General features: G+C 40.7%; 1 protein-coding gene across 1 annotated transcript in view; it reads left to right on the top strand.

The window, feature by feature from the left end:
- The window catches only part of rftn1b (raftlin, lipid raft linker 1b), a 90,070-nt gene that overhangs the window by 54,470 nt on the left and 10,511 nt on the right, over positions 1 to 25,089 (top strand). The window contains exons 6-7 of the mRNA XM_029451785.1: positions 6,851 to 7,054; positions 15,789 to 15,907. Coding sequence (XP_029307645.1) covers positions 6,851 to 7,054; positions 15,789 to 15,907 — 323 coding nt within the window. The remainder of the gene's footprint in view (positions 1 to 6,850; positions 7,055 to 15,788; positions 15,908 to 25,089) is intronic.

Below are 25,089 nucleotides of genomic sequence, written 5' to 3'. Positions count from 1 at the left end.
TTGCATGCCGTGAAAAATGTATAAATCTGGGGAAAAGAGCGGGACAAAGTAACCGCCACAGTAGGTGAATGCTGAAATGACGTATGTGTGGACACATTGTTTTTGGGATGATTCCCGTATTGGTAATGAAAGACCATGTAAATATGTAATGTGCTGCAATTACACTGAAGAAAAAAGAAAAAGAGAAACATACAAAATATCCAGAAACATGACTATACCTACACGTACAAGAGCTTACAAGTTGAGAACCCAAAGGCAGCATGACAACAAAAGTTATTTTAAAGGCTTGCATCCTTCTCTTTTTCGTCAGATATCTCAAAACGTGGGCATATGAAACCTAAAGTATTTGTATGGACTACAAATCACTGGGGATGAATGAGTAATTAATCTATCTTGTTATTTGGGTGAACAATCCCTTTAAACACTAATTGGCCCAACGAGGGCTCTATAATTTAATGTCAAAATGTAAAAACTTTACAAAGCTTTAAAACTTGATAAGACTCCAAATGACATGAGACCTGCCACACAGCTACCCTTACAAATGACACAGATCGGCCTAATGAGGGGTGATAATAAAGATAATTAAAGGTCAAAATGTGAAAGGCTCAAAGTTGATAAGGGAGGCTGGTTTCTGCATCATTTATGGACATTAGCTGAATGTTGTCTTAGCATGTATCTAGTCCAAAATGATGTTTTTTGTGCCTCATGTTTCTACACGTTCACACCTGTAAGCTCTCTCATCAAATCTCTGCCTGCTGGTCCCAGAGCAGCTTAAGCAGTCGAGGGTTAAATCCTGCACTAAGGGGCATCCACTGTTAGCTGTAGCTTCTTGTCTGACATGCTGTTCAAACTGGCAGCTTGTAATCTTTAGCCAATATCTGTCTAGGTATGAGTAAATTTTGTGATTTGGATTCGTTTGGAGGCATACCTTTTGGCTGTTTAACTAAAGCACAGCGTGGCACCGTAGATCTCTCTTGAAACACTTGGCAACTGCGGAGGTGTCATTTCTTGCTATTGCCTCAACAATGTGCTGCCTTGGGATATAATCCCCTCTATCCGTTGCACAAAAGAGAATCGTCTTATAGCTGTGATGCATACAAATTCACACTCGCACTTAGCCGATGAAGCTAAGTCTGTGAAATTCACCACAAGAGTTGTGCCGGGTTTTTTGGAAACTGCACATCTCATGCGTAGCTACACCTTTCTGGGTCATTCATGGTAACCCCCTTTTCTGTGGGAACACTGTTGAAATTAGCAAAGGCATTTATAGTTTCGGCTTCATCCGAGCATTTCGGATTGACAGATGGAGACACCCACCACTATCACCTCCCTCCTACTGTCTCTCCTCCTCCCACCAAACCTATTTGTGATTTGTGTCTGTGCAACGTGCAAACTCTGCATTGGACACACATCCCAGTGGGAGTGTTAACGTGTGTGTGTTTGTGTATATACTGTATATTTGTATGTACAAAGCGATAAGGTTCAAAGCACCCAATACTGAGTGTTGTATAATGAACGTACTCTTTGGTGTGCAAAGCACAAAGCACATACTTTGAGCTTTAGTTTGCATGTGTGCTTATGTATATGTGTGTGGTAGCACACACACTTGGCATCACAGCAGACCACAGCCCACTGGTCCATCTGGGCCTCCCTACAGTGCATTTTGCAGTGAGATAATCCCCCACTGCCTCGTCCTCTACCTCCCTCAGCTTCACAGCTCTCTCTCTCTACCCCCACCTTCATCCCCCTGAATCCCTGCGACAACGCCAGCAGCACTGGTGGAGCAGCCAGAAGGGGTGGTAGTGGAGACTGCCAAGCTCCCATGTCCCTCTCTACTAATGCCCAGTCTGCCGAGAAGGCCCAAGAGTCTCAGCTACTGCTGGCTTGTCCTCGCTAATCCTCAGATCTCGAGGTGAACGCCATGCAAGTGTTGGGGGTGGAGCTGGCGAAAGTCTGTGGCTTACGATCGAAAGATGATCACCATCCCTGAGTCTGGAGCTCTGGCTTGAAACTGAGTTTGGAGATTCAAATGCTTGGATGGTTTGAAGGAAAGAGAGTATAACATGGTAGTGACAGCTGTATAATTAGACCTGGATAAGACAAAAATTACTTTTAGATACAGCTCATTTGCATGAGCACAAGCGTTTTGTAGAGCATGAAATGCCACCTGGATACACTTTTTAAGAACATACTGAGGAAACATTTATGTTTTCCCTTATTTTATCTCTTTTCCAGCGTTGGAATGTATTTTGTAGGAGAGTTGGGATCAGAACGTGTGCAGGAGACATCATGAGGATATTGATGTGCAGTCAACATTTGCCAAGCATTTAATAGCCTGATATATCTGTTCCTCTGATGCATTGATTGAGTGTCTTATCCCTGTATAAGTTTATCAAAGCTACACACGCATGTAACAAGCTTTAAACAAACAGCATACAATCAAGCAAAGAGATTACATTAAGAGCTTTATCCTAGGATGTAATCCTGATGAATATCAGTCTGAAATCATGTTTGTCAATGTCGAGAGGGAGTCATTACTGCTGCTTGGTTTTACTCTTGAGATCAGTGTTATCTCTGCTCTGATGGGATCAGTGTCCAGCTTCTCAGATTATAGAAACAGACGTCGTAATGATGACATGTCATGTTTGAAAGCCACGCTGCTAAAATCCCTTGCAGGGTTACTGCCGCCACGTCATTTGGACAGCCGAGCCGCCATCAGATAAGCCTTTGAAGCAAGATGCTTTCAACGTCCTAACGACACTCATGCGCTCATTTTCTTGTTACCTGGACTGCCAGCGACAACAACAGTGAGTTTAGCTGCCCAGACATCATTCGGAAAGGCGTAGCGGTCGTCTGTTGATGTAATTATTATCTGCAATTTGGTTCAAAGGATTCTTTGAGTTATACTCTTGTGTGTGTGTGTGTGTGTGTGTATATGTGTGTGTGTGTGTGTGTGTGTGTGTGTGTGTGTGTGTGTGTGTGTGTGTGTGTGTGTGTGTCTGATACGCAAGTATAGCTATAAATATCAAATTATCAGGGCATTAGGTAAGATTTTACTGCCCTATATAGCACATAAATGGCCATAATAATTCCCTGAAACATTATTAAAGGTATTGATCTGGACTGTTTCTGGCTTTCTAAATGTGTTGGCTGATAACGAAGCCAAGAAGCAAATGACACTGCAGTGTTATTCTGCTCTGTTTCTATTACACAGCTGTATTAACTTGGGTAATTTACAGGCCAGGGCGACAGGGGGAGCTTGGCGAGACTCGTTTTAAAGATTTATGTTGGTTAGTAATTACATTTGGTAAAGATAAAAGATTACTTAACCGTATGTTCTTCCTAACAATAAATCCTATTGCATGTCTACACCGATTTAGGAATTATAACATGTGTTGCAGTATCTTGTCATAGTCATAGTGAGCATGCAACTGCTGGGTTTAAGAAAGTGATGAGGCATGCAATCTGTTTATCATCTGTCTCTACAATCATGTTATTTCATGGATTCTGATTTTGTTGTGTAAATTAATACAAGTTTTCAGCTAAAACACTTTGCAGATTGCAAATTAAAGTGGAAAAAAAATACTTCTGATGCATCTTTACCTTACAGAGCGCAGCGACATTTGACATTTGAACTGTAACTTGCAGCTACAACAAAGAAATAAATCATCCTCATTGATGCATTGCAGCCCACCCTCAAACAAAACAGCTTGTTGTTGAAATTCAGTGATCTGAATGTGATGAACTTGCGTTTTGCAGTGTTTCAGCTACAAAAAGTCTCCCGATAGAGAGTCAGATTTCTAGGGGCTGTATCTGAGTCAGGATTTGTGCAAAATACTGCAGCTTTGAAAAAAAGGCAGTGGTTTGACTGACAAAATGCGAATCGACTCCAGTGCTTCTCGAATGATTATTTGAATCATGGACGTTTAGAGGGCAGCCTTACAGATTTTTATCAAAATGATTTCTGAAATATTCAAGAATGCCAGGTGAAAGCACGGCTCCAGTTTGACTTACTATTATCCTGCAGTCCAGAGTGATAGATATCAGCGAGACATATTTTTATTTTTTACGCCTACCTATAAATATCATAAGATAGTCCTCATATCTTTTAGTACTACCCTCCACCGTTTTGCCCTGCATGCTAGAGTTTCCCTTCGGCAAGGTACTTAATCCCTCTGATGCTCCAGTATACAGTATCTCTCGTGAACAGAGCACAGCTGAAAAGATATTTGCACAACAGTCTTTCCTTAGCAAATAAAGGTTAATTTAAAAGGAAAATTAGCTACCTAACCACAACATCTGAATTGCATTCGCCCTAGTGCCATAATCATAGCGTAATTAGCTGCAATTAAACATAATGCATGGAAAGATCTCAGCTATTATCCAGAAAACATCTAGTATTGTGAGAAAGACAGAGGCTGAGCAGCATGTTTCTTGCTAATGGCTGTTATTTCTATGTCAAGCTGTTATAAATGGAACGAAAATGTGACCTCTGTCCATAATAGTCCCATCAGTAGCAATGTGTCGAATATGGTTTAATGTTGTAACGTATCTAATTACAACGTGATTACAGAAAATAAGAACTGTGACTCAAAACTTTGCTGCATTTCTAAATCCGTGAGTATACATCACACAGTTTTTCAAAAGCAGTGTTTATGACCTGCCTGAAGCTCACTGACATACAGCATGGATTCATGAGTCAAACGGTAGTGATACATCATCTCAGGCTAGTGCGCATAGACTGTAAACCAGTTTAGAGTATAAAATCATTCACAGCGAGGAAATGTGTCGGTTTGGCAGGTCGGAGGCGATTTGAATGGGAAGCCATTTCGTTGTTGTGTGTTGTCCAAGATTTGCCTGCCATATTGTCCTTGTTGTAACATGGGTAACATAGGGAGGGACGAGGGGAGGGTTTGTGCCTATTCTGCAGCGATTCAACTTTACTCAAGAGTGACAAATTACAAGATTTCGGGAATTTGGTGGCCAGCTGTCACATCAGTCAGACGAGCCAGACAAGAAATGTTTATAAATGAGTCATTCTTCCTGGGTGTCTGCCGGACGGATGGATAGACGGAAGGACCAAAGCGACTGAGCCATGACTCCCCCTACCACCACCCCACGTCAAAGTGTGTGGGTGTGTGTGTGTGTGTGTGCGTGTGTGTGTGTGTGTGTGTGTAGGTTGACGGGTGGGTGGCACTGCCGCACATTCTGCTCATCCATCTGGTTCACTTGTGGAATGACAGTCCGACATTTGCATTCGAAAGAAGGGGGGAAATGTTACCAGACTCGATTTGATTTTCTTTCTGCCCGATGAGAACCCCCGCTCACATCTCCCGTTTTGTGTTTTTTCAAAGCTAAGCAGAGCAAATATTTTAACTCACTCACATCCCAACAATACAACTCTTTCCACTTTGATTTAGTATGATATGAGCAAGGAGCTGCAACATGCGTACTGTGGGCAAATTTCCAAGCCTGTTTCTCCCTCCTGAGGTCCACTGCATTATGTATATTTCTGCTTGATGTAAACAACAGCGAGCTGGAGAGCTTTTAATGCATTATTCAAGGTTATACTATGAATTAACTCAGTCACAATGAAATTGTCCCTTTTAAGTTCTGCATCAGCAGAGTAACGTCACTTCTGGAAAACAAAAGGAATATGAGGAAGTCTTGTAGCATGAATATGATCAAATTGCTTTTGATTCACTTCACGTTTGTTGTTGAAAAAGAACTAGGAGAAAAGAAGAGGCAGCAACCTTGGAAAAAGATTTTTAGTGTGTTTGTGAGTCCAGCTCAGGGCAACATAAATCTCATCTTGTATTACTGTTGCATTTCTCATCTTTTTTACACCTGCCAGGTGGAGCTTTTGTTCATTATATGATAATGATGTTGAGGTTTGTATTATAGTATTTTGCATACAAATGTGTCTGCAAGCATGGGCTAACAAGACTCCAGAAGTTAATGTAAAACAGTTGCCAAATGCAGCACATATATCTTTAAATGATACAAAAAGGCCTATAACTAAAGAACACAGGTTTAACATAAGTGCATAATCATATATGTGTGATATGGTCCAATATTTTGACATTTCAGGTCAAGGTCAGATTTGTTGGAGGATCGCTGCAATCTTTTTGTATTCCTGCTTTAAGTGTGTCCAATGTATTTGTACTAATGTCCGTGTTAATGCTGTTCTATTTTGCTATCACCAATTTCTTGAGCTCAGCTTTCGTCTCTGTTTCCAAGGACTCTACAGTGACACATTTTTCACTGGACAAGAAAATCAAACTGGTTGGAAAACAAGAAAGCATACAAATTGTTATTTGATGTTGTAGACGAAAAACACTGTGGCCAACTTTTCTTGGCCAAGAAGCTGTTTGACTGTCCTCACATTGGCTGAGTTGGCTTGTTTGCTTATCTCATAGGAAATAAATGTCCTTCCAATTAGTTACAACCATGTTTTTCACAGTGTGGTTCTGCGGTTAGCGTTGTAAAGTCACAGGAAAGAAAGTTCTCTTACATCAAGTCCTAAAGTACTGTAAAGAAGTCATTCATAACTTAATACTGCAAATAATTGTTTGCATGGCAATAAAAGTTAGATATTTCAAACCCAAACTCTATTGTCTCTCAGCCAAACGTTTACCAGGCCATTTCTTATAACTTCTGGCAGCTGAAGAGGGAAATCGCTCCAACACACGGTGCCAAATTGCAGTTTGGATTGTGGCCAATGTACGGCAGTAGTTCAATAATTATGCAGTAAAACGTGGAACTTCAACAGAGGATACATCTGTATTGTCACAACCTATACTGAGTTAAATCAATGGCTTGTGCTTTATTTTCTGTCGTGTCTCAACAGGGGTGGAATTGCTCGCTTTGTACAACCATCCGCCCGTCAGAGAGGGCCAGGTGAAGTACTACACTGTCAAGGTGCCACTGCGAGTTCAAAACTGTGATGAGGGGGTCAAAGGAGTGGAGGCCAACTGGCTGGATCACATGACGCAGCACTTCAGCAATGGAGCCTCGCTGGTCGATGGATACTTCCACCTGGGCAATGTGAACGGTAAGCCAGCATGACTCATTGTTTCTGCGGAACAGAGTTTTTCAAACACAAATATGTGGAACGAATTGTCTCAAAAGGAATAAAACTCACTGCAATTTTAATGTCCACACATGCTGATGTTTGAGTTACACCTCACACACAAACCAAGAAACATTAGAATGAGAGGTTTGTAATGTACGAAGAACACAGTATAATTTTATTCTCTTGAATATTAAAAGAGCCATCACCTTTGGTCTTGGCTTCTTATATTCTCCCAAATCTTCCCAAATTGCCATTTTTCCCTTAATCACAGTAAAAAACTGTCAACTTCAAGTGGAAGCCAAATTCAAAACAACATCTATTAAATAAAAAGCCTGGGGCAAGTATTGATGCACCTTGGCTTGTGTGGTATTAAATATGCATTAGCTGTTTTGTTTTATTTTCCAACAGAAAACAATCAAAACATATTTGAATAACACTTGTATAAGACTCTCATTATACTTCCTCCTGACTGCAGAAGCTTTGGAAATCAAATGTCAACCTCAGGACTTTTTCTCTAGCGCCACCAGCAGGTCAAATCTTTCATTTTCACTTATCCTGTGAAATATCTCATTCGTACTTTGACCAAATACCTGCAACACTATTGCCATCGACCTCTTATGTTTAGTGCTAACTAATGTTAGCATGCTACCACATTAAACTCAGACAGTGACCATGGCAAGCATCATACCTGGTTAGCATTATGTCACTGTGAGTATGTTACTGACAATATTGTGCCCCTACCACCACCACGGTTTGGTGTTCGCACCCATACAAATGCTGTTGCTTTACACTTTCTATAAGACTGGATGAAGGCAGCATCCAATGCAGGGCTAACATCAGAGTCTTCCACAATGCCTTCACACACCACGTCCACTGTCTGCACCGACTTTAAGCAAAATGTTAGCACTCTGAATTGATAGAGGTTTTAACAAAACTTAGAAAACTGCATTGCTGCATTTGCTGGTGAAAACAGACTCCATCCTTCTGTCATTTTACAAATGACAGAAGGATGGAGTCTGTTTTCACCAGCGTTCTTGTGCAGCTTCTTTATGAAACATGCTTTAGAAGCCGGAGTTCATGCATCTGTCTGGTATCCTTTTTTAAACTATTTCCCGTTTGGGTTTTCCTCTTCCATCAGACCCCGGCGGCTCTGTGCTTCTCTCTGACACTGGAGAAATCAGCCAGCCAGAGTAAATAAGAGTCATAATTCATTAATCTGGGAAAGTGAACGCCTCAGCAACCCTGAAACATAGATAATTAACCTGATAACAAATTAGTGCCTCCTTGCATATTTTATGTCCTGAGAATGGAGTAATGAAGTGTATTATTATGATTACATTTTTGTCTGCTTATAAGGGTCCTCTGACATATTTTGCATTTTTCCTGCGCTGCTAAGATATGCGTCTCTTGAACAGTGAAACTACTGGGTAGGATTGAAAGCTGCGTTATGAAACTGTCTGTGCCTTCACTGACATATAGGACACAGCTTAAGCTCAGCCACTTTAGGAAAACAGACAACTTTACAGAGGTGAATGCGCTGTACTTTGTGGATTTTGGTCTCTTGAGAGGAGCTGGCAGTATGGCATCAAAGCGGCATCCCCGTTTGTTGTTAGCAGCTAATTACATCAAACAGCCGTGCAGCTCCGGTTTAGAATCAGTATCCATTCCTGCAGTTTCCATATTTAGAAACTTCTTTGAGACGCGTTTCTGAATTCCTGATGAGACGCTCAGCACGATACAGGAGACTATCTCAACCTCATAAACATCAAGGACATGTTTGACAGAAAAACAGCGAACTAAAGGACATGGACTGACAGAGACAGACGCATGCAGTCAGATGGTTGATTGTAGTGATGGTGACAGCATTGTTTTGAGTCACAGAGCAAAGCAGTGTGCTTCAGCTTTCATGTACTGACAGTTACATGAGCAGCCTAATGAGTGCAACTGTGGTTTTGTTGTGTTTTTCCAAGACTGACCTTCTTCTGCCCTATTTATTTTTACTTTCATCCTGTTAACAACTAATATTGTTTATACAATATTTATCCCTGAGATGAAGTGTTGCTAAGACTGTCTGCTTTTTATTATGGATGGCAATGGTTTGTCGGTTCGTCGGTCAGTCCACCACTTTTGTCCAGACTGAAATATCTCAACAACTGTTTGATAGATTCCAGTAGAATCTGCTGCCGATGTAAATGGTGCCAAGAGGATGAACCCAACTGACTTTGGATATCCTCTGACATTTCCTCTTGCACCACCACAGTGTTGACATTTGTGGTTTGGGGTGAAATGTCTTTATATTTATTGGATGGATACCCATAAAAACTTAGCACAGATATTCTAATTTGACCTCAAGAAGAATTGCAATATCTTTGGTCATTTCAATTTTTGTGTAGCTTCATCATCAGGTAAAAATGAATACAATACTTTGGTTTATGCTAAACTTGTAGTATTTAGTTTGTATATACGTAGTGCTAATATTGAAAAATGTTAGCATGCTAACTTGCTAAACTAAGATGGTGCAAATGGCAAACATAAAATCTGCATCATCACATCTGATGTGAGCATTTGGCTCAAAGCACTACGTAAAAAGCCAAAGTGCAGCCTGACAGAGCTGTAAACTCTTTGTCCTGTTACGTGATCTGCTGCTTCACATTTTATTATGAGAGATGCAGCTGTTATGCTGTGTAATCTGAGACAAATGATAAAGTCCAATTTGGCATTTTGAGAATACAACAGATTCTCCATTGGTCATCCATCCATATACAATGACGATCTACTTCAGTGCCAACAGTAACCACTAAAAGTGAACCATTAACAATTATTCATAATTGCGCTATTGTTATGCAAAGTCTATTATTCAGTAATTGATTAAAATTAATTATCCATGCAGCTCTGTGCATCTGATACCTAAATTCCAAATAGTAACATGATTTATAGTTAACTTTAAAGCACTCAAAGAGCTGCATCCCTTTAATCATGGAGGGCTGAAGGGGGTATGGTCAATACCCAATATAAATTTAAAAAAACAGGCAATATTGGCATACCAGTCGTGATATATCAGCATATGACCCTAATATAAAGTGGTTCATTGTCTTCTGTATCGTTTTATCTCGCTGATCTTTATGTTCTCAGCCTGCTTAATTAGATTAGTTATGACAATTAAGAGGATTTATTCTCCTTTTCAAATCTTATCAAGACTTTTTAAGTCTAAAATAATTATTTAGAGTTAAAGGTTCAATGTGTAAGATATACCAGAATTTAAAACTTAACACCTGAAAATGATGAACTAACATTATCAACAGAATGTGACGAGGTAACAGTGTTGACGTTATGTCAAAGACGTCTATGTGTTGTGTTGCAGAGAAATTAGCAGTTTAACTGACTAGCCCCGCTCCGTCCACTCTTGTAATACCACTTGTTCCTCTAGAGGTGATAGTGAGTCACTGTAGCTCCAGTCTGCCCTCAGTACAGAGAGAGAAGAAGTACAGCTGGCAGACTCAGGGCTTGTTAATATTACAGCCATGAACCTGCACCATTTGATAGTTTGTTTTAGTTAAATCCAAATCCAAACGACTCCCACCCCTGCCTCTTCCTCACCGTTCACAGGAAGCGGATTTGCCGGGAGTGTGCGAGAGAGACGGGAGACAGATCTTCCGTTAGCAGTCAGCAGTTAGCACTGTTTTATCCTACTCCTCCCCGGATCGCCAAACTCTCTGTTGCTGGCGTTACACAGGTTATACCCAGCGCTTCATCAGCCCGCTGTGACTACCGATGCTGGGATATTCGCCGGCCGTTTCCGAGCCGCCGGAGCGCCTGCATGCCCCCCTCCCGGGAAGCATTAATATGTTGGCGCAGAGGAGGAAAAAAAAAACACGAATCATTCCCTCGCCTCTGTCGTCTAGACCCAAGCCAACATGTAAACTATGAATACATAACATTTCACGGACCGTACAGCCTCCAGTGCCACAGCAAACACACAGATATCTAAGCTATCATGTGAAGATTATAAGATAGTTATTTACACACAGGTAAATATATCAACACTAGAAGAGAGATATATATAGTTGTAGAATACAATACACAATATAAAGAATGCATTAGAGTACTAATGTAGTGTAGTTGCTTTTTCTAATAACTGATGGTGTGATTGTGTTCACCCAGTGTAGAGGGGAAATACTGCCCCATAGTTATATTGAGCAGGTTGATTGTTGACCTTGAGATCATAGATTAACTACCTTTTTTCTTAGCATTTGCATCACTGTGCATGTTCCTGCAGTCATTCTGCGACTCTGTCCTTTTGCTAAATACTGTGCTACCTTTCTATTGTCTCTGACAGTCGACTGTTTTGCTTGGGTTTCCATGGCGAAGCTGGCTGAGAAAGCATTGTTTTGTGTGTATTGCGTATATATTTGTGTGTGGATCGCTCAGATGGAGAAAGTCCTGTCTTGTGTGGCAGGTTGTTTGCACTGAGTGGAGACCTTGCCTGAGCCACAGGGTAGGATGTTATAGCAATATTGAATTTACAGATCCGAAGCTGCACGCAGGCCCCAGTGTCATAAGACACGCATTAAACATTCATGCAAACTGTGGCACTGCCTCCAAACACGCACAGCAGGCCTACATGCACCCACATATACCTTCAAAGACACACAATTCCACCACATTTACATACACACAAGTTCACACTACCTCCCTGGAGTTTGGGGGTGGGGTGGGGGAGGTTGAGTTTGTTTACTGAAAAACTGACAGTAATGGTGTTGACGAGGAGTTTGCCTTTGTTACTTGTATAGCTTAAGCTATCTCCAGAGCCACAATGAGGATTTGTAGCCTGGTTGTGAGACATTGCGCTATTCATATGCATGACAGTCAGCCCTCAGTGGTTTCTAAATTTGGACAATTCCAATGGAGGGAGAAAAAGAGGGAGGGGATGAAGAGAGCAAGATAGATACAGGGCATATGAATTCCAATCTGAATTCCACAAAAGTTGACGAGAGGTGGAATTAGAACTGTGAAAGTGTGTGTGTACAGGATGCACTCATGCGTTTCTACGTGGTTGTAGTTATGTGTGTACAGGTTCTGACAGCACAGCATGCGCCTCTTCCACCTCTCAACTGCAATCAGAAGACAGGTTCACTTAGCACTGGTAGTTTCAACCATGCAGTTCAGTTTATTTGGGCATATGAGCAAATGGCAAATGCACTGAGGTGGTTACTCGTCTTTGTTCAGAGTGAGAGTGAAAGCCAAATCTACTACAGGAAACACTAGGTGGGCTAAACATGAGCATCCACTGCCACACAAACTTCAATAAAGTCCAACAAAGGGTTTTAATAGCGTTACTCATGATCAGGTCCACAAGTTGTACCATGTTAAGAATGTAAAAACGTCAGTGGGTAATTCCCGGGGCATTCCAGCTCCCAGAGTGGATGGAGGATGAATCCCTTCCACAGCTGTAAGAAATCACATTTCTCACCCTCAACATCCCGGTTCACTCTGGCCTGTAGACATGACTGCGCTGATGTAGTATAAGAACATATCAGCTGTAACATAGTGGAAAAGGGAAATTAATGAACATTTATAAAGATTAAAAAATGCTTTCCCACCTTGAGTTTGCCAGCCCTCTGTCTTTAGACTAAAGCAAACATGTTATACATTTTCAAACATCCCTTTGCATCCAATTCTGTGTTCCTTCTCCACCGGCTAAAGTCTGCCTGGTAACCCACAGGTGAAAGTTGCCAGCTGCTAAAAGCTCTGCAGACACACACAACACACACACACGAGCACACACACACACACACACATTAGACACCCTGGTCTCTTTTTCTTTTTCTCTCTGTCCCTCGAACTGGATGTCCACTTATCCTGTTTGAAATATAGATAAGCTGTCAGTAGCCTGTCTCCAGCTTCTGAGGCAGCGCCAGGCACACATGTTTAAATCATGTCAGCAGACATGACCTTGGGCAGGGTCAGTTTCCGGCCTCGGCAGCGGGCACCTGAACTTGAACACATACACACTGATATGAAAAAAAAGTGCACGGACTAGTGAGCACACAAGTGCACACAGTAAATACTTATATAAATACATATATCAATTATAGTCCAAATAAATATATAATTAAGTAAAACCAGTGAATAAGAGGTTTTACATTAAAGGAAAAGTGCCTTTTGAGTAATCCATTGTCACCCCCTGCAGGCTGTTACAGTGGCTTCCAATGGTGAAATCAATTACACCAAGAAAACATTCAAATAATGTTCATAGAAATCTTTCAAACCACGATTGCAACATAATATATTTCTCCAGTGTTGATCTGTGTGTTCAACCTGGGCGAGAATTTCCCAAAACATTTGCTAAATGCACCATTGAAAGGATATACTATATTTTCCCTTGTCCAAAAAAGATTACAAATAAAGCCACTTTAACATAACTCATTGCAAGTTTTAGCTACTTTTATAACAAGAATAAAAACAACAGAAAATAAATCAAATCAGCTACTATTAACGACTACTAATCATTTTTCAAAAATAGTGATACTTTTCACTGTTTTCTGATGTATTACAGACTTTTAACCATCTATCAAGAAAATTAATTATAAAAAAATGATCATTAGTGGCAGCCGTAGCTGGAATAATAAGTAATTCTGAGGATTGTACAGACTTTGCATCAGTAGGTGATGCGCACTTGAAGAAAACAACTTCCTGTCTACTTTCTCTGCTGTTTCTTTCTCTTCCCAGTCCATGAATATTGGGAGCAAACAGCTTCAAAACATACTTGATATGTGCAGCCAGAGACCTACATTGCACATTCATAACACCCACACTCCAAAGATTACAAACTCAACACTTTAGGTTTCAGTCTCTCTGTGTCAGCATTGTTGTTGATCCTCTCCTCTGTCATTTGGGAGCTGATTTCAGCTGCTGTGTGTCACCGGTGTCACTTGCTGTCACGCTGCCACTCCAGCAATCTGGCTTTCCCCCTCCATTTGCTTCTGTGTCTTTCAGTCCCACTGCTGTCACTCCCTGTTTTTAATGCAACTGTATTTGCATGCTTTGCTCTGCGACCTTGAGTGTGTGAGTCACGGGGGACGGAGAGCAATTTTACTGAGGGCGCACAGTGGTTTTAGCAAGTGTAAACAACTTATTCTCAGTCGGCCCGCTGGCTGCTCGCCTCAGCTCTCAGTCAATAGGCGCAAGATAATGTTTATTCGTGCACGCAACCAGTGCATTCCCCTGACGCACTCAACGCCCCCAGCAACCGACTCCTTCTCATCCACTTCCCTCGTTCTCCCTCTTTCTCTCTCCTCTCCTCCGCTCAGCCTCTGTCTGCATTATCACCAGAGACAGGCTGCTCCCTCTAGAGCAGCGAGACAGAATCCCTGTGTCGATCCCACCTGAATGATCCCTATGGCGCCCGCAAGGAACCGATGGAGGCCTCGGCGCCTCACATTTTCCGGAAAGGCTTCTTTCCAATTAAATGCCATGGGCTGACGAATGAGATGGAGAAGCATTGGTCTGGGGGAGGAAGGGGGTAATGGAGGGAGCGGAATAAGAGGCAAACGGGTGGTTGGGGTGAACAACGACAATGTCTGTATTTGAGAGAGTAGATGTCTGAGAGATGTCTTCAATTGAGCGTGCACAGGTCCTAAATAGGTTTTCAGGGAGGGGGAAATAAAAGGGCCTGTCATCCCTCCACTCTATCTCTCCTACTGTCTTGCTCACTCCTTCTTTCTCTTTCCATCTCTCTCTCTCTCTCTCTCTCTCTCTCTCTCTCTCCACGGGCTCTCCAGCTGCCTCTCACCCCCCTGTTATTAGGGCCCAGTAATGAAATGTGCAGTGTCTCGTATTGGTGCCTGGGCTCCGGCAAACTGCATTAGTGTGTAAATGGTGTGAGAGTAATGAGAAAGCACTCAGGCCAGCCGGGAAGACTGGACCATGGTATTGTGTCCATGTGTGTGTGTGTGTGTGTGTGTGTTCTTGCATCAAATGAATAACAAGAGACATTGGGTGGAGTGGGGTCCCGGCTCTTGGGGGCCGGAGCGGTGTTTCTGTCTCAGATGCCAATCCTGCGATTGTTAGCTTCCAACAGAAGAGAAGCTTAGAAAATCTATTTGGTCAGCAGCACACAATCTCACTAGTGGCCTAAAGCATCAACGTCAATGTCTTTATGTGGCTAACTTAATTCAAGTCTTTTTAAGGTGAATTATGCAGGCTTAGCGAGAGGATTTATGTTTTAATGCCTTACGGACTGACTTCATTAAATCAGTGGCTACATTTTGCCATTGCTAAAATCTGTCCATCTTTTTTAAAGCAGTGGCTCTCAGTCCTGCTCCTCTGAATCCTATCAGCTATTGCATTCACCTTGTTTCACAGCTGTAATTAGCCTTTGTTTAGCTGTCGAGCATGAAAACCACAGGGCTCTGAAAACCACTGATGTAACGCATAATGTCTCCTCTTCTTTTTCTATCATCCCAGAAGGGGAATACCTGCTCCTTTCTTTTACACTGTCTCCCTGCATAATGTATAAGTGCACATTGCTCATACAAATGGCCCACACCACTGGCTATGTAATAAAGGGCTGTGTGTGAATGTGGCTGAGTTATATCATTCCATTTCCTCTGTCCTGAAGGGACTAAAGCAGCCGCAGAGACAAGACAGACACGCTTCATCCAGTAAATACTCTTTTCACGGATTGATTTTTTTCTTTCCTTCTTCTCTGCAGATATGCTTCCTAAGTCGGTGGAAAGTGTCTTCATCTTCCAGGAGGCGAGCGAGGGTGAGCCAAACGCGACAACCCCGACATACGATGCCATCGTAGTGGAGCAGTGGACCGTCATTAACGTGAGTGGAGAGTTTTTCTTTTCCTCAAAGTGTCACAGGTTTTGTGCTCTTGTCTAAAAAGGATGCATAACATAATTCTGCTGTCCAAATGAGTGTTTCCATGCTATTTGTACATTAAAACAGCTTAATATCCAAGGAAATACACATCCAAATTAGACATTGGACGATTATTCACCTCAGGATGTACGTCCAATGCCAATGTTCAGTTCCAATACATGGAGTAGATTGACATGGAAGGAAAGATGGAGTGCAGATGCTTTCATACAAGACACAGGGGCTCATTGTATGGCTTAATGAAAATGATTAATCATAAGCTGTGGTCTTCACAATCACCACATCTTAACACAAATGAACAGGAATGGGAGATTTTGAAATCTCGTGTCAGACAGCGCTCTCCAAACAAAAAATGAGGGAATATATTTGAGAAGAAAATCGTTTATCCCTCCAAGAGAGGTTCAGAGACTTCGAGAACATATGCACATGGCCATTAAAGCTTCTCTGAAGGGCCTTTAATTCATCACTAATCAATGTCCGCGAAAATATTCTTATTGATATTGTGGAATTGAACAATAAATTGAATCCCCATTGCCCAGCCCTGTTTAGAGCACACTTCCTTACTCCTTACTCTACAGCCAACCTTTCCCCCAACAACCCCGAAGGCAAATCTCGCAAATCTCAATTTATGGGACATGTGTCGCGGTCGCTTGTCTTATCAGGAGCAAACAAGCCCTTATCTGCCCGCCGATTAGTGTCTCTCCTCAGCACAAGTTCCAAGTTGGAAATTGAATTCTGTCAAGAGTTGAAGGGTTTGCAGCTTTTTCTTTGCCTTTCATCCGTACGTATGTGTGTGTATGTGTGTGCATGTGTCTGCGCGTATACATGTTTGCGCATGAAGCTGTATGTGCATGTGCTTGTGTGTGTGAGTTTGGTTTCGTAGGTCTGTATGTTTTTGCCGATCGCTATCTCTGTAATTGAATTTAGACTTTTTTTGTGGGCCGTGTCTGTCCAAGTGTGGAAGGAGACTTTTGTCCCCCAAATGTGGCTCTGTGATCGTCCAGCCCAGCGCTGATGGCCACATGTGCCAATAAAAAGACTCCTGCAGTCGTCTGGCGGCGGCAACAAAGCCTCCCCTCCTCTGAGATGCATTGTAATACTGTTACAACTTAATGGATTTCAAGGCTTCCTCAGAAACGTCAACAGTGAAGGATGCCGAACCTAAACTCAGCGTTCCAAGAGATCCAATCAACTCTTACACTGGGACTTTATCAAAAACTGCTTCACCAGAGCAACTTGCACCGTGCCAAATCATATTGACAACACACTCTTTCACAAAGGGCGATCAGGGCCTCACATCATCCGCATTCATTGTGATTGTGACTGAAATTGATATGCAAAGTATCCTCACAGCTCATTATTGTTTCAGTGCCGGGATAATTACAATGAAAAATAAGGCAGGATATTGATTGCGACTGAGGGTTTTTTTTCCTCTTCTTTATATACGTCATCTTCTTTCCCCCAAGAGCTTTGCAGTTTTCACGTTTCACTGAGGGCAAGCAATCATTTATATTGTCGTCAAGTGGGAGTGTATCATCTTGAGGACGGTGTCTGTTCATCACTGAAGGAAAAAACATTTATTTTAATTGTTCCATTTATAAATGAGCGACAACTAATCAGATGATTTGCATGTGAAAAGAGCCGAGTTTCTAATGGCAGCAGATCTACAGGTGTTCGCAAAGCAGCAGAGTGGTGATGAGCTGCAGCACATCAGATTACTACTGAATATGGATGTATAATGCTATTTATAACACTGATGTTTAAAGTTATTTTACTTTGCAATGAGATGTTAAATACAGGATACGAGACATGCGGAAGCTTTGGAGTTGTTTATTAAAGGCACCTTTTACTGAAATGTGCTGAGTAATGACATTGAAGTACAAATAACTTCACTCATTTATTTTGTTGGATGTACGTAAAGCAACTTTCCCAACACTGGTGAACAAAGACTACATATACACGAGTCTATACTAAAAACATATTTTCAATTATTCCAATCCATTTTAACAACAATTATAGTTAAAATAAGTAGAACCAAAGACTAGTAAGTAGTGTAAAAAGACACTAAGAAGCTGACATAAAATTAAAAAATCACATTCATCTTACTAGGTCATTTAAAGTATAGTTTAATTTAGTTAGTTTAGTTGTACTGGGATAAGACACAGAAATAAATATAATAAAAATAAAGTTTTATAGGACAACAAATGTGAAATTTGCGAGACAAACAAAAACTCATTGGTCAAAAAAAATCTGTCTCGAGAACAAATGATAGAAAGATATTAAAGAAGAAAACAAACGATGCGAGCGCCATGGAAATGGTTTCTACTAAATGACAGCAGAACAGTTAGAAGATAAATTGCACAAAAACACCAAAAATATCAAGCAACAGAAACATTTGTACGTACAGGATGTTCAATATGTAAAAGCTTGCATATATTCTGCATAAAAATGCCATCAGCGCTAAAGAGCTGACACGTCATGTAGCTTTATCATAAAGAGCAAAACAACACAGATTTGTTTGACAGATATTGTGAATACATCTGAAGATACGACAGTTGCCAGAACATGACCATGACCTGAATAGGAGAAAGCATGTGGATGGAGGTGAAGTGCTCAAAATAAATAACTCATCCAGGGTCTCTGCTATGAAACTACAATTAGCTTCATATCTCTTGTGTCCTGTGGGAAAATCAATACAGGAGCTTCCTTCAAACTAATGTACCGAAAGCCCTTTCTCCTGCTTTAAAGGAGCAATAACCAAACAAAACATGTCCTCCTTCATATCTCAGCTAGGGTTGGTCTTAATATTTGTGCTCGGCATGAGCTGCTGCAGTAGAATTTCTTTATCAAGAGGGACAAAGTGCATTAGCGGGAGCGTGTTTTATTTCAATTTTTATGTATGAAGATAAAACAGTGAAGGAAAACCAGAATCGCAAAAACATCCATGTATGTGCGTTTTATTAAAAGATGAACTGATAATCACCTGCGAACAGCTGACGATGAGGAGTCTTCTCTTTCTCTTCTTACACCTTCCTCATGTTGTTTATAGCACCATTATCCAATTCAACTCTGCAAGCACACACATATACACACATATATATATATATATATATATATATATAGTATATCCCTATATATATATATATATATATATATATATAGGGTTATACTATATATTATACTATATTACAACTCCTCATCTCTGCTTTAGGCTACAATACACGTGACTAAGATAGTACAGCAGACTATCTGCGAGTCAAGTTGCATTGTGGGTAATGCAGGTGCAAGATTTTGACTAGGAAGAAAGATGTGTGAAAAAAAATAAAAGTCTGACAGTGTTATTGAGGTGCAGTTTTAAGCCGAGAATGGGATTACTCAAGTGTTCTCAGTTTCCACCGAGGACAGCATGTTTTTGTTTGTTTGTTTTTTTTGGTTCTTATACTGACCTTTGGAAATATTCCTTACCAGAGCAATAATACCGGCATGGGTGTTTGTTATTGTAATTAGGTACAGCAGATAAATAGCAGAAACATTGCGAAATAGCTCCCTGGTTACCACAAGAACAGCAGTGTTTATGGGTATTATTAGCGCAGATAGAACATAAAGAATAACTGTTGTTTTATGAGTTTTGGTGATAAGAAAATGATTTAAAGCTGAAATAACTGTCTCTCTTCAGATGAATCGGATCTAAAGTTAGATTTAATAAGAAGCTGTTTATGCTTTCTCAAGATTTACAGCTGTTTGAGCATTTACTGTCTGCATACTTTCAGATATCCTGGCATGATTGTCACTTAGTAAAATGTTCTCTCAACCACTTCAAGCGCTGCAGTTTGACGCAGGCTTGCTCACGCCTTGATCTTCACAACTCTTAACCCAAAAGACAAGTTAAAAAAACTGCAAAGACAGTTTAAAAAGTGTGTGTCTGTTCCTGCCGAAAGACACCCTGAAAGTTAATATCAGCGGAGTTCAAATTCAAGAAATGGCAGTCCAAAGTCAAAGCATGTGAAAGGAGCTTAACAGCGCTGACATTGTTGTCACTCATTCCCAGAATTCACTTGCATCCCCGGCTTTGAAGAGCAGCGCTTCACAGTCTCCAGAAACTAAAGAAATGGGATTAGGGTCCCACATCACTGCATTGGGATGGCATGGAGGATGCTTTGAAGAAATAGTTGAGTTTAAGACATATGCAAGGACATCTCAGTCACACACACGTAAACATATCACGTGTTGAAATCAGGTTCACACTGGCTTTACTAGAACCACTTGGTGGTCGATGCAGAGAACACAGGTAGCAGTTTGTTTTTTCTCTAACATCAAGCCTGCATTATTCATAACGTACAGTATATTGTTTCTTATGTTTTCTGTGTGTGTGTGTGTGTGTGTGTGTGTGTGTGTGCACGCTGCGGCCTGCATGTTGTGAAGAAAGCGGATCGCTGACTGCATCCCCCTGTCCATGATATCTCTATCCTCTCTGACTGAGGTGAGAGAAGAGGTGACCTAGATACAAGGAGAGTCATTTGCACTGTCCCTGAAAGTGAGAGATTGCACCCGCTCTGTGAGACAACGTGACGATGATGCTGATAGATCTGGGGTGGAGGAAGAGGTTTTGGTTTATAGGGTGTAGTTGTTGTGTGTTTTTTTTAGGTGTAGTATGGAAACTTGTATGTGACAGAGTAGATGCTTAGCAGTGGTGGAAAGTAGCTGAGTACGTTTTCTCAAGTACTGTATTTAAGTAAAAGTTTGAAATACTTGAGTATTTCCATTATGCTTCTTTATACTTCTACTCCACTATATTTCAGAGGGAAATATTACCCTAAATGTTTAAACTGCTGCTGTTACTAGATTTTAAATAAAAGATAAGTTGAAACTAGCTCCACCTTGACCTGTTACAGCAGTAGAATGTTCCTTATACAATACATACAATAACAACAATATAATAATGTAATACATCAAAATATATCAGTTTTTTGTAAAAAGATAAATGTTTTTGCTGTATTGGTACTAAAGTAAAAGATCCGAGTAACTCTTCCACCACTGACTAACAACATAATCACGGCGGTCCTCGAGGTGTATAAGGAGGCAGACACAGAAACTGACTGTTCCTCCAGTCTTCAAAATAGGTTGTGGTAAGAGTCAGCTCAGTTAACCTAAAAAAACATCTGGTGTGTACCTGATCTAGCCGGCAGGCTAATTTAACAAAGCAGTAAACAGAGACACAGCAGATAACTCTGAGCTCCCTCGTCTGGATTTGGCTCTGGGCACTCTTTTCTTTTAAAATAAAAATAATTACGTCTGCTTCTATTAAATTGAGGATTTCTGTTTCCAAACCCCCATTTGAGTCATCAGTCTCAATCATCAAATACTAATATTTAGCTTCTTCCCTGCAAAAGTACTTGATAAAAGCTTTCACTGGCAGCACAGGAGTAACAACTCCATGCACTGGCTGAGCCTTTGTTTTGCTAACTACCTCATCATGTGTTATCAGGCTGCATAGTTTAGTCTTGACTCAGAGGCAAACTAATACCTTATAAAAGTCTAAAGTCGGGATGCCTTTTGATGCCTTTTGATGCCTTTAATTTGTGATTTTGTGGGATTTAAAGTTATTCCAAATCATCAAGGAAGTCTGTGCAGAATGTCATGGCAATCCATCCCATAGTTATTGAGACATTTCATTGTGACCAATAAATGTCAACCTCATGGTGGAGGAAAAGTCAGGGGATCGCAAGAGTCAGTATCCTCTGTGGACCATGACCTGTAGAAAATTGCATGGCAATACATGCAAGTGTAGTTGGAATATTTTAAAATAATAAATGACAAATAAAGCGATAAAATATGTTAAACATAGTATAGATATAAGTACAATCATATACAATAAATACATGACAAATAGAAATATATTACTTATTAATAAGAAAACACCCTAGCTGTATATTCTATGCAGCTGGTGATATTTTTAGATCCTGTGAAACAAAGAAAAGCTTTAGAAAAGCGAAACATGGATTTGAACATCTACAATTACATGGCGTGACGCGATTGAAAGCTCCAGAACCGTTACTAATTGGACCTTGTGGTGAACTTGTTTTGTCAAGCTGGTGATCCATTAGTTAGAGCACAAATAAGATGTATTCACACAAGAGGCATTGATAACTTCTCGCCTATAAGCTGATATATTATCCAAACAGAACTGATCAGATGTAACGGTGAGGAAACACATTTGTAAAAAAAAAAAGAAATTGCACAAATATTATTTTGAAATGCTTTTGAAATGGTCAAACTTAGAGAAAGGTTATTTCTGAGCATTAAAACAGAGTGGATGCTTAATTTTCTGTTGCTGTGACAACGCTCCATGTTGAGCGTCTATCAGGAACAGTATCTGAATGCCCTTTTTTTTTTTTAAAGGTATTTGCTTCATCATTACTGGACTGTGTCTGCAGACCTGTTGACCCTGGTAGTCTGCAACATTACTGTTACATTCAGAGTTGGTGCAAAACAGAATTATGGTTTTCTATGTCTACCTTGCAGAGTCGGCGGAGGGGGTTTAAAGAGAAACAATATACTGCTGTTTTTGTTGAGCTCACTCTCCGACTGCACTCTGACCTCCAGTTGACCTGCAGCTGCTCCCTCCTCTGCCATAGGTCTGAAAAACAAACTTTGATTTAGGTGCAAGTTCCCAAACACTGGATGATATATTGCTATATCTCTGGAAATGCGTGAGTGGTTAAGCATCCAAATCTTAAAGATTAGATGTGGGTTATTGCCTTAGCAGTTGCTGCTTCAGCTACTATCATCAGGTGGGGAAATGGTGACAGTGAAAGTCACTGACATTTACTCCTTTCCCTGCTGAGATGCCCTTTAGCAAGGTGGTTGGAGCCTGCTGCTCCGAGGTACAAATGTGTTCATCAGTGTGACAAGATGATCTCAGGAAAAACCTGGATTTAATTTAAAGTAGCTTTACCCGAGGTGGTTGAACTACAGCTCCTCTCTCCTCGTACCGTGTGATCCTTCTTTATAGTCCCACAGATAGCATCAGAGACAAAGATGGCGATGTGATTACTTTGTTTTTTTTAGGCTTACAGGTTGGTGCAATAGTGCTGATGCAGCAAAGTGGCTCTGCATAATAAGTCAGGCAGAGAGGGGAGCCAGACTCCGGGGACCGTGATTAACTCTCACCTACTCCAAAGAACAGCAAGCCATTACAGAAAAATTATTTCTCAATTTACTTTCCGGGCAGGCTTTGAAAGAGAGCCTGTTTCTGGGAGTGGTTCCAACATAAACCTCTGAAAAATGTAGATGCGCCGCTCCCTGTAGGAACTTACAAAGTAATGCTTGTGTAAATAATGTCTGGAGCAGTGTCTCGTATTCTAACGATTAGCTCTTTGCAACCTACAACTTGATATGTGACTGCTTTAGGTCTGTTTGTGTATGTTCTGTCATCCTGGTCAATAAGGATCTCAGGAAGAAGAATTAGCCGTTGTGCGGTGGAGTGGGTTTAAGTGTTTTGACTTGAGGTCTGTCTCATGGCAGACAATGAGCACAGCATGCTGATCAGCCTCCCTTTCTCTGAAGTGCTTTTTATTCTCTCTGTATGACCACCCACTGGACCCCGATGCAGACGTAGAGGTAATAGTAGTAGGAAAGTACTGTAGACACGGTGATAATGTTAGCAGCAATAGAAGTAGTTACAGCTCGAGGGATAGCAGTAGATGCATTTGTATTACTTTGCTACTTGTAGTAGTATGTGCTGCGATAGTAATTATAATGGTAGTAGTACTAGTTGTATTAGTCATTGTAATGATACTACTGATATCTAGATGTAGCGTTAATGTTACTTAATACAGTAGTGGTAGTTGTTACAATTATTTATTTCTCTCCATCAATCATTATATCACATGTGATTTGAACAAACTGACCCTTTAAAGCAGGGGTGTCAAACATGCGGCCCGCCAGAAGGTCTAAAGTGTAAAAAAATGTTGTTCATAATGTTTTGTAAAAAGATCAAATTTGAACGTTTTCAGAATGAACTTTTTTGCACTAAAACGAAGGAAACATTTGGAGTTGTTGTTATTTACAGGTTATTATGCTGTGATGTTACTGCTCCGGCCCACTTGAGATCACATTGTGCTGCATGTGGCCCCTGAACTAAAATTAGTTTGACACCCCAGCTCTAAAGTGTTATTTCCCAGAACATTAATATTCAAAAAAAAACAATTCTTTAAGAAAGCTATTACTTCTGTGCAGTGGCTACTATTAAGCATTAAGATATTTGTGTTTAAACCTTATATACATAACTGGTCAAATCAGAAAACAAGACCAACAACTCCCAAGCTGGTTACCAAAATAAAAGCTTTTCTGATCTGTTATATTTTCTACAGAAGTTGATGGTGCTGCTTTGCTTTTGTATTTCACTCTGAAGTGTTGGCACCTTCAGGGACAAAAGGGGACACTTTTCTAACGCTTGCTCTGTGTGATAGAGGCTGATGAAGGCAGGTGTACAGTATATTCACAGGAAAACCTCGCTGGTGCAGCTTTAATTAGACAAGATTTTCACAGTACATTAAAGGCTAATGTAGCGTGTGTAGGTGTGATGTAGTTTCAATTCTCTGTTCTCGTACAGTTGATCAGTGCACTATGAATAGACTCTGTGAAGTTCTGTGTTCATGTGCACTGCCTTCCTGACTCATATCAGTGCTCATACGGCACATCGGGGTGTAACGGTCTGGAATTTATGTAAAAAAGGTAACGGCCTGAATACTGAGACTTATATTTTACTTTTATTTTGCACAGTCCATAACTTCAGGCATCATTTTGGAGAGTATGGAGCCGTTCCTTGAGGTCTCTTAATAACTTGCAGCTCTGCGTGCGTGCGAATGCATATGTTGTTGTACGTATGCACAATCTGACTGACACGCGTTGCGGTTTTTCATTTTCGGCAGGTGCTTAACATGAACAAGAAGGGGAAACCACAGGCATACTTCCTCTCCTAACGGCATGTGTGTGTGTTCTCTGAGTAATCTGTGTATTTCAGTTTGAATTACTAACAGGCTCATTGTCCCCAACTCAAAATAAGCACATGCATGTTTTTATTTCGTCCATTCTTGATTCAAAGCATTTAAATGTTTACCACAAAG

This window comes from Cottoperca gobio, chromosome 16 (assembly GCF_900634415.1).
Source record: "Cottoperca gobio chromosome 16, fCotGob3.1, whole genome shotgun sequence".
Taxonomy (NCBI): Eukaryota; Metazoa; Chordata; class Actinopteri; order Perciformes; family Bovichtidae; genus Cottoperca; species Cottoperca gobio.
Note: the sequence above shows the minus strand (reverse complement) of the source record. Positions and strands in the feature narration are given on the sequence as shown.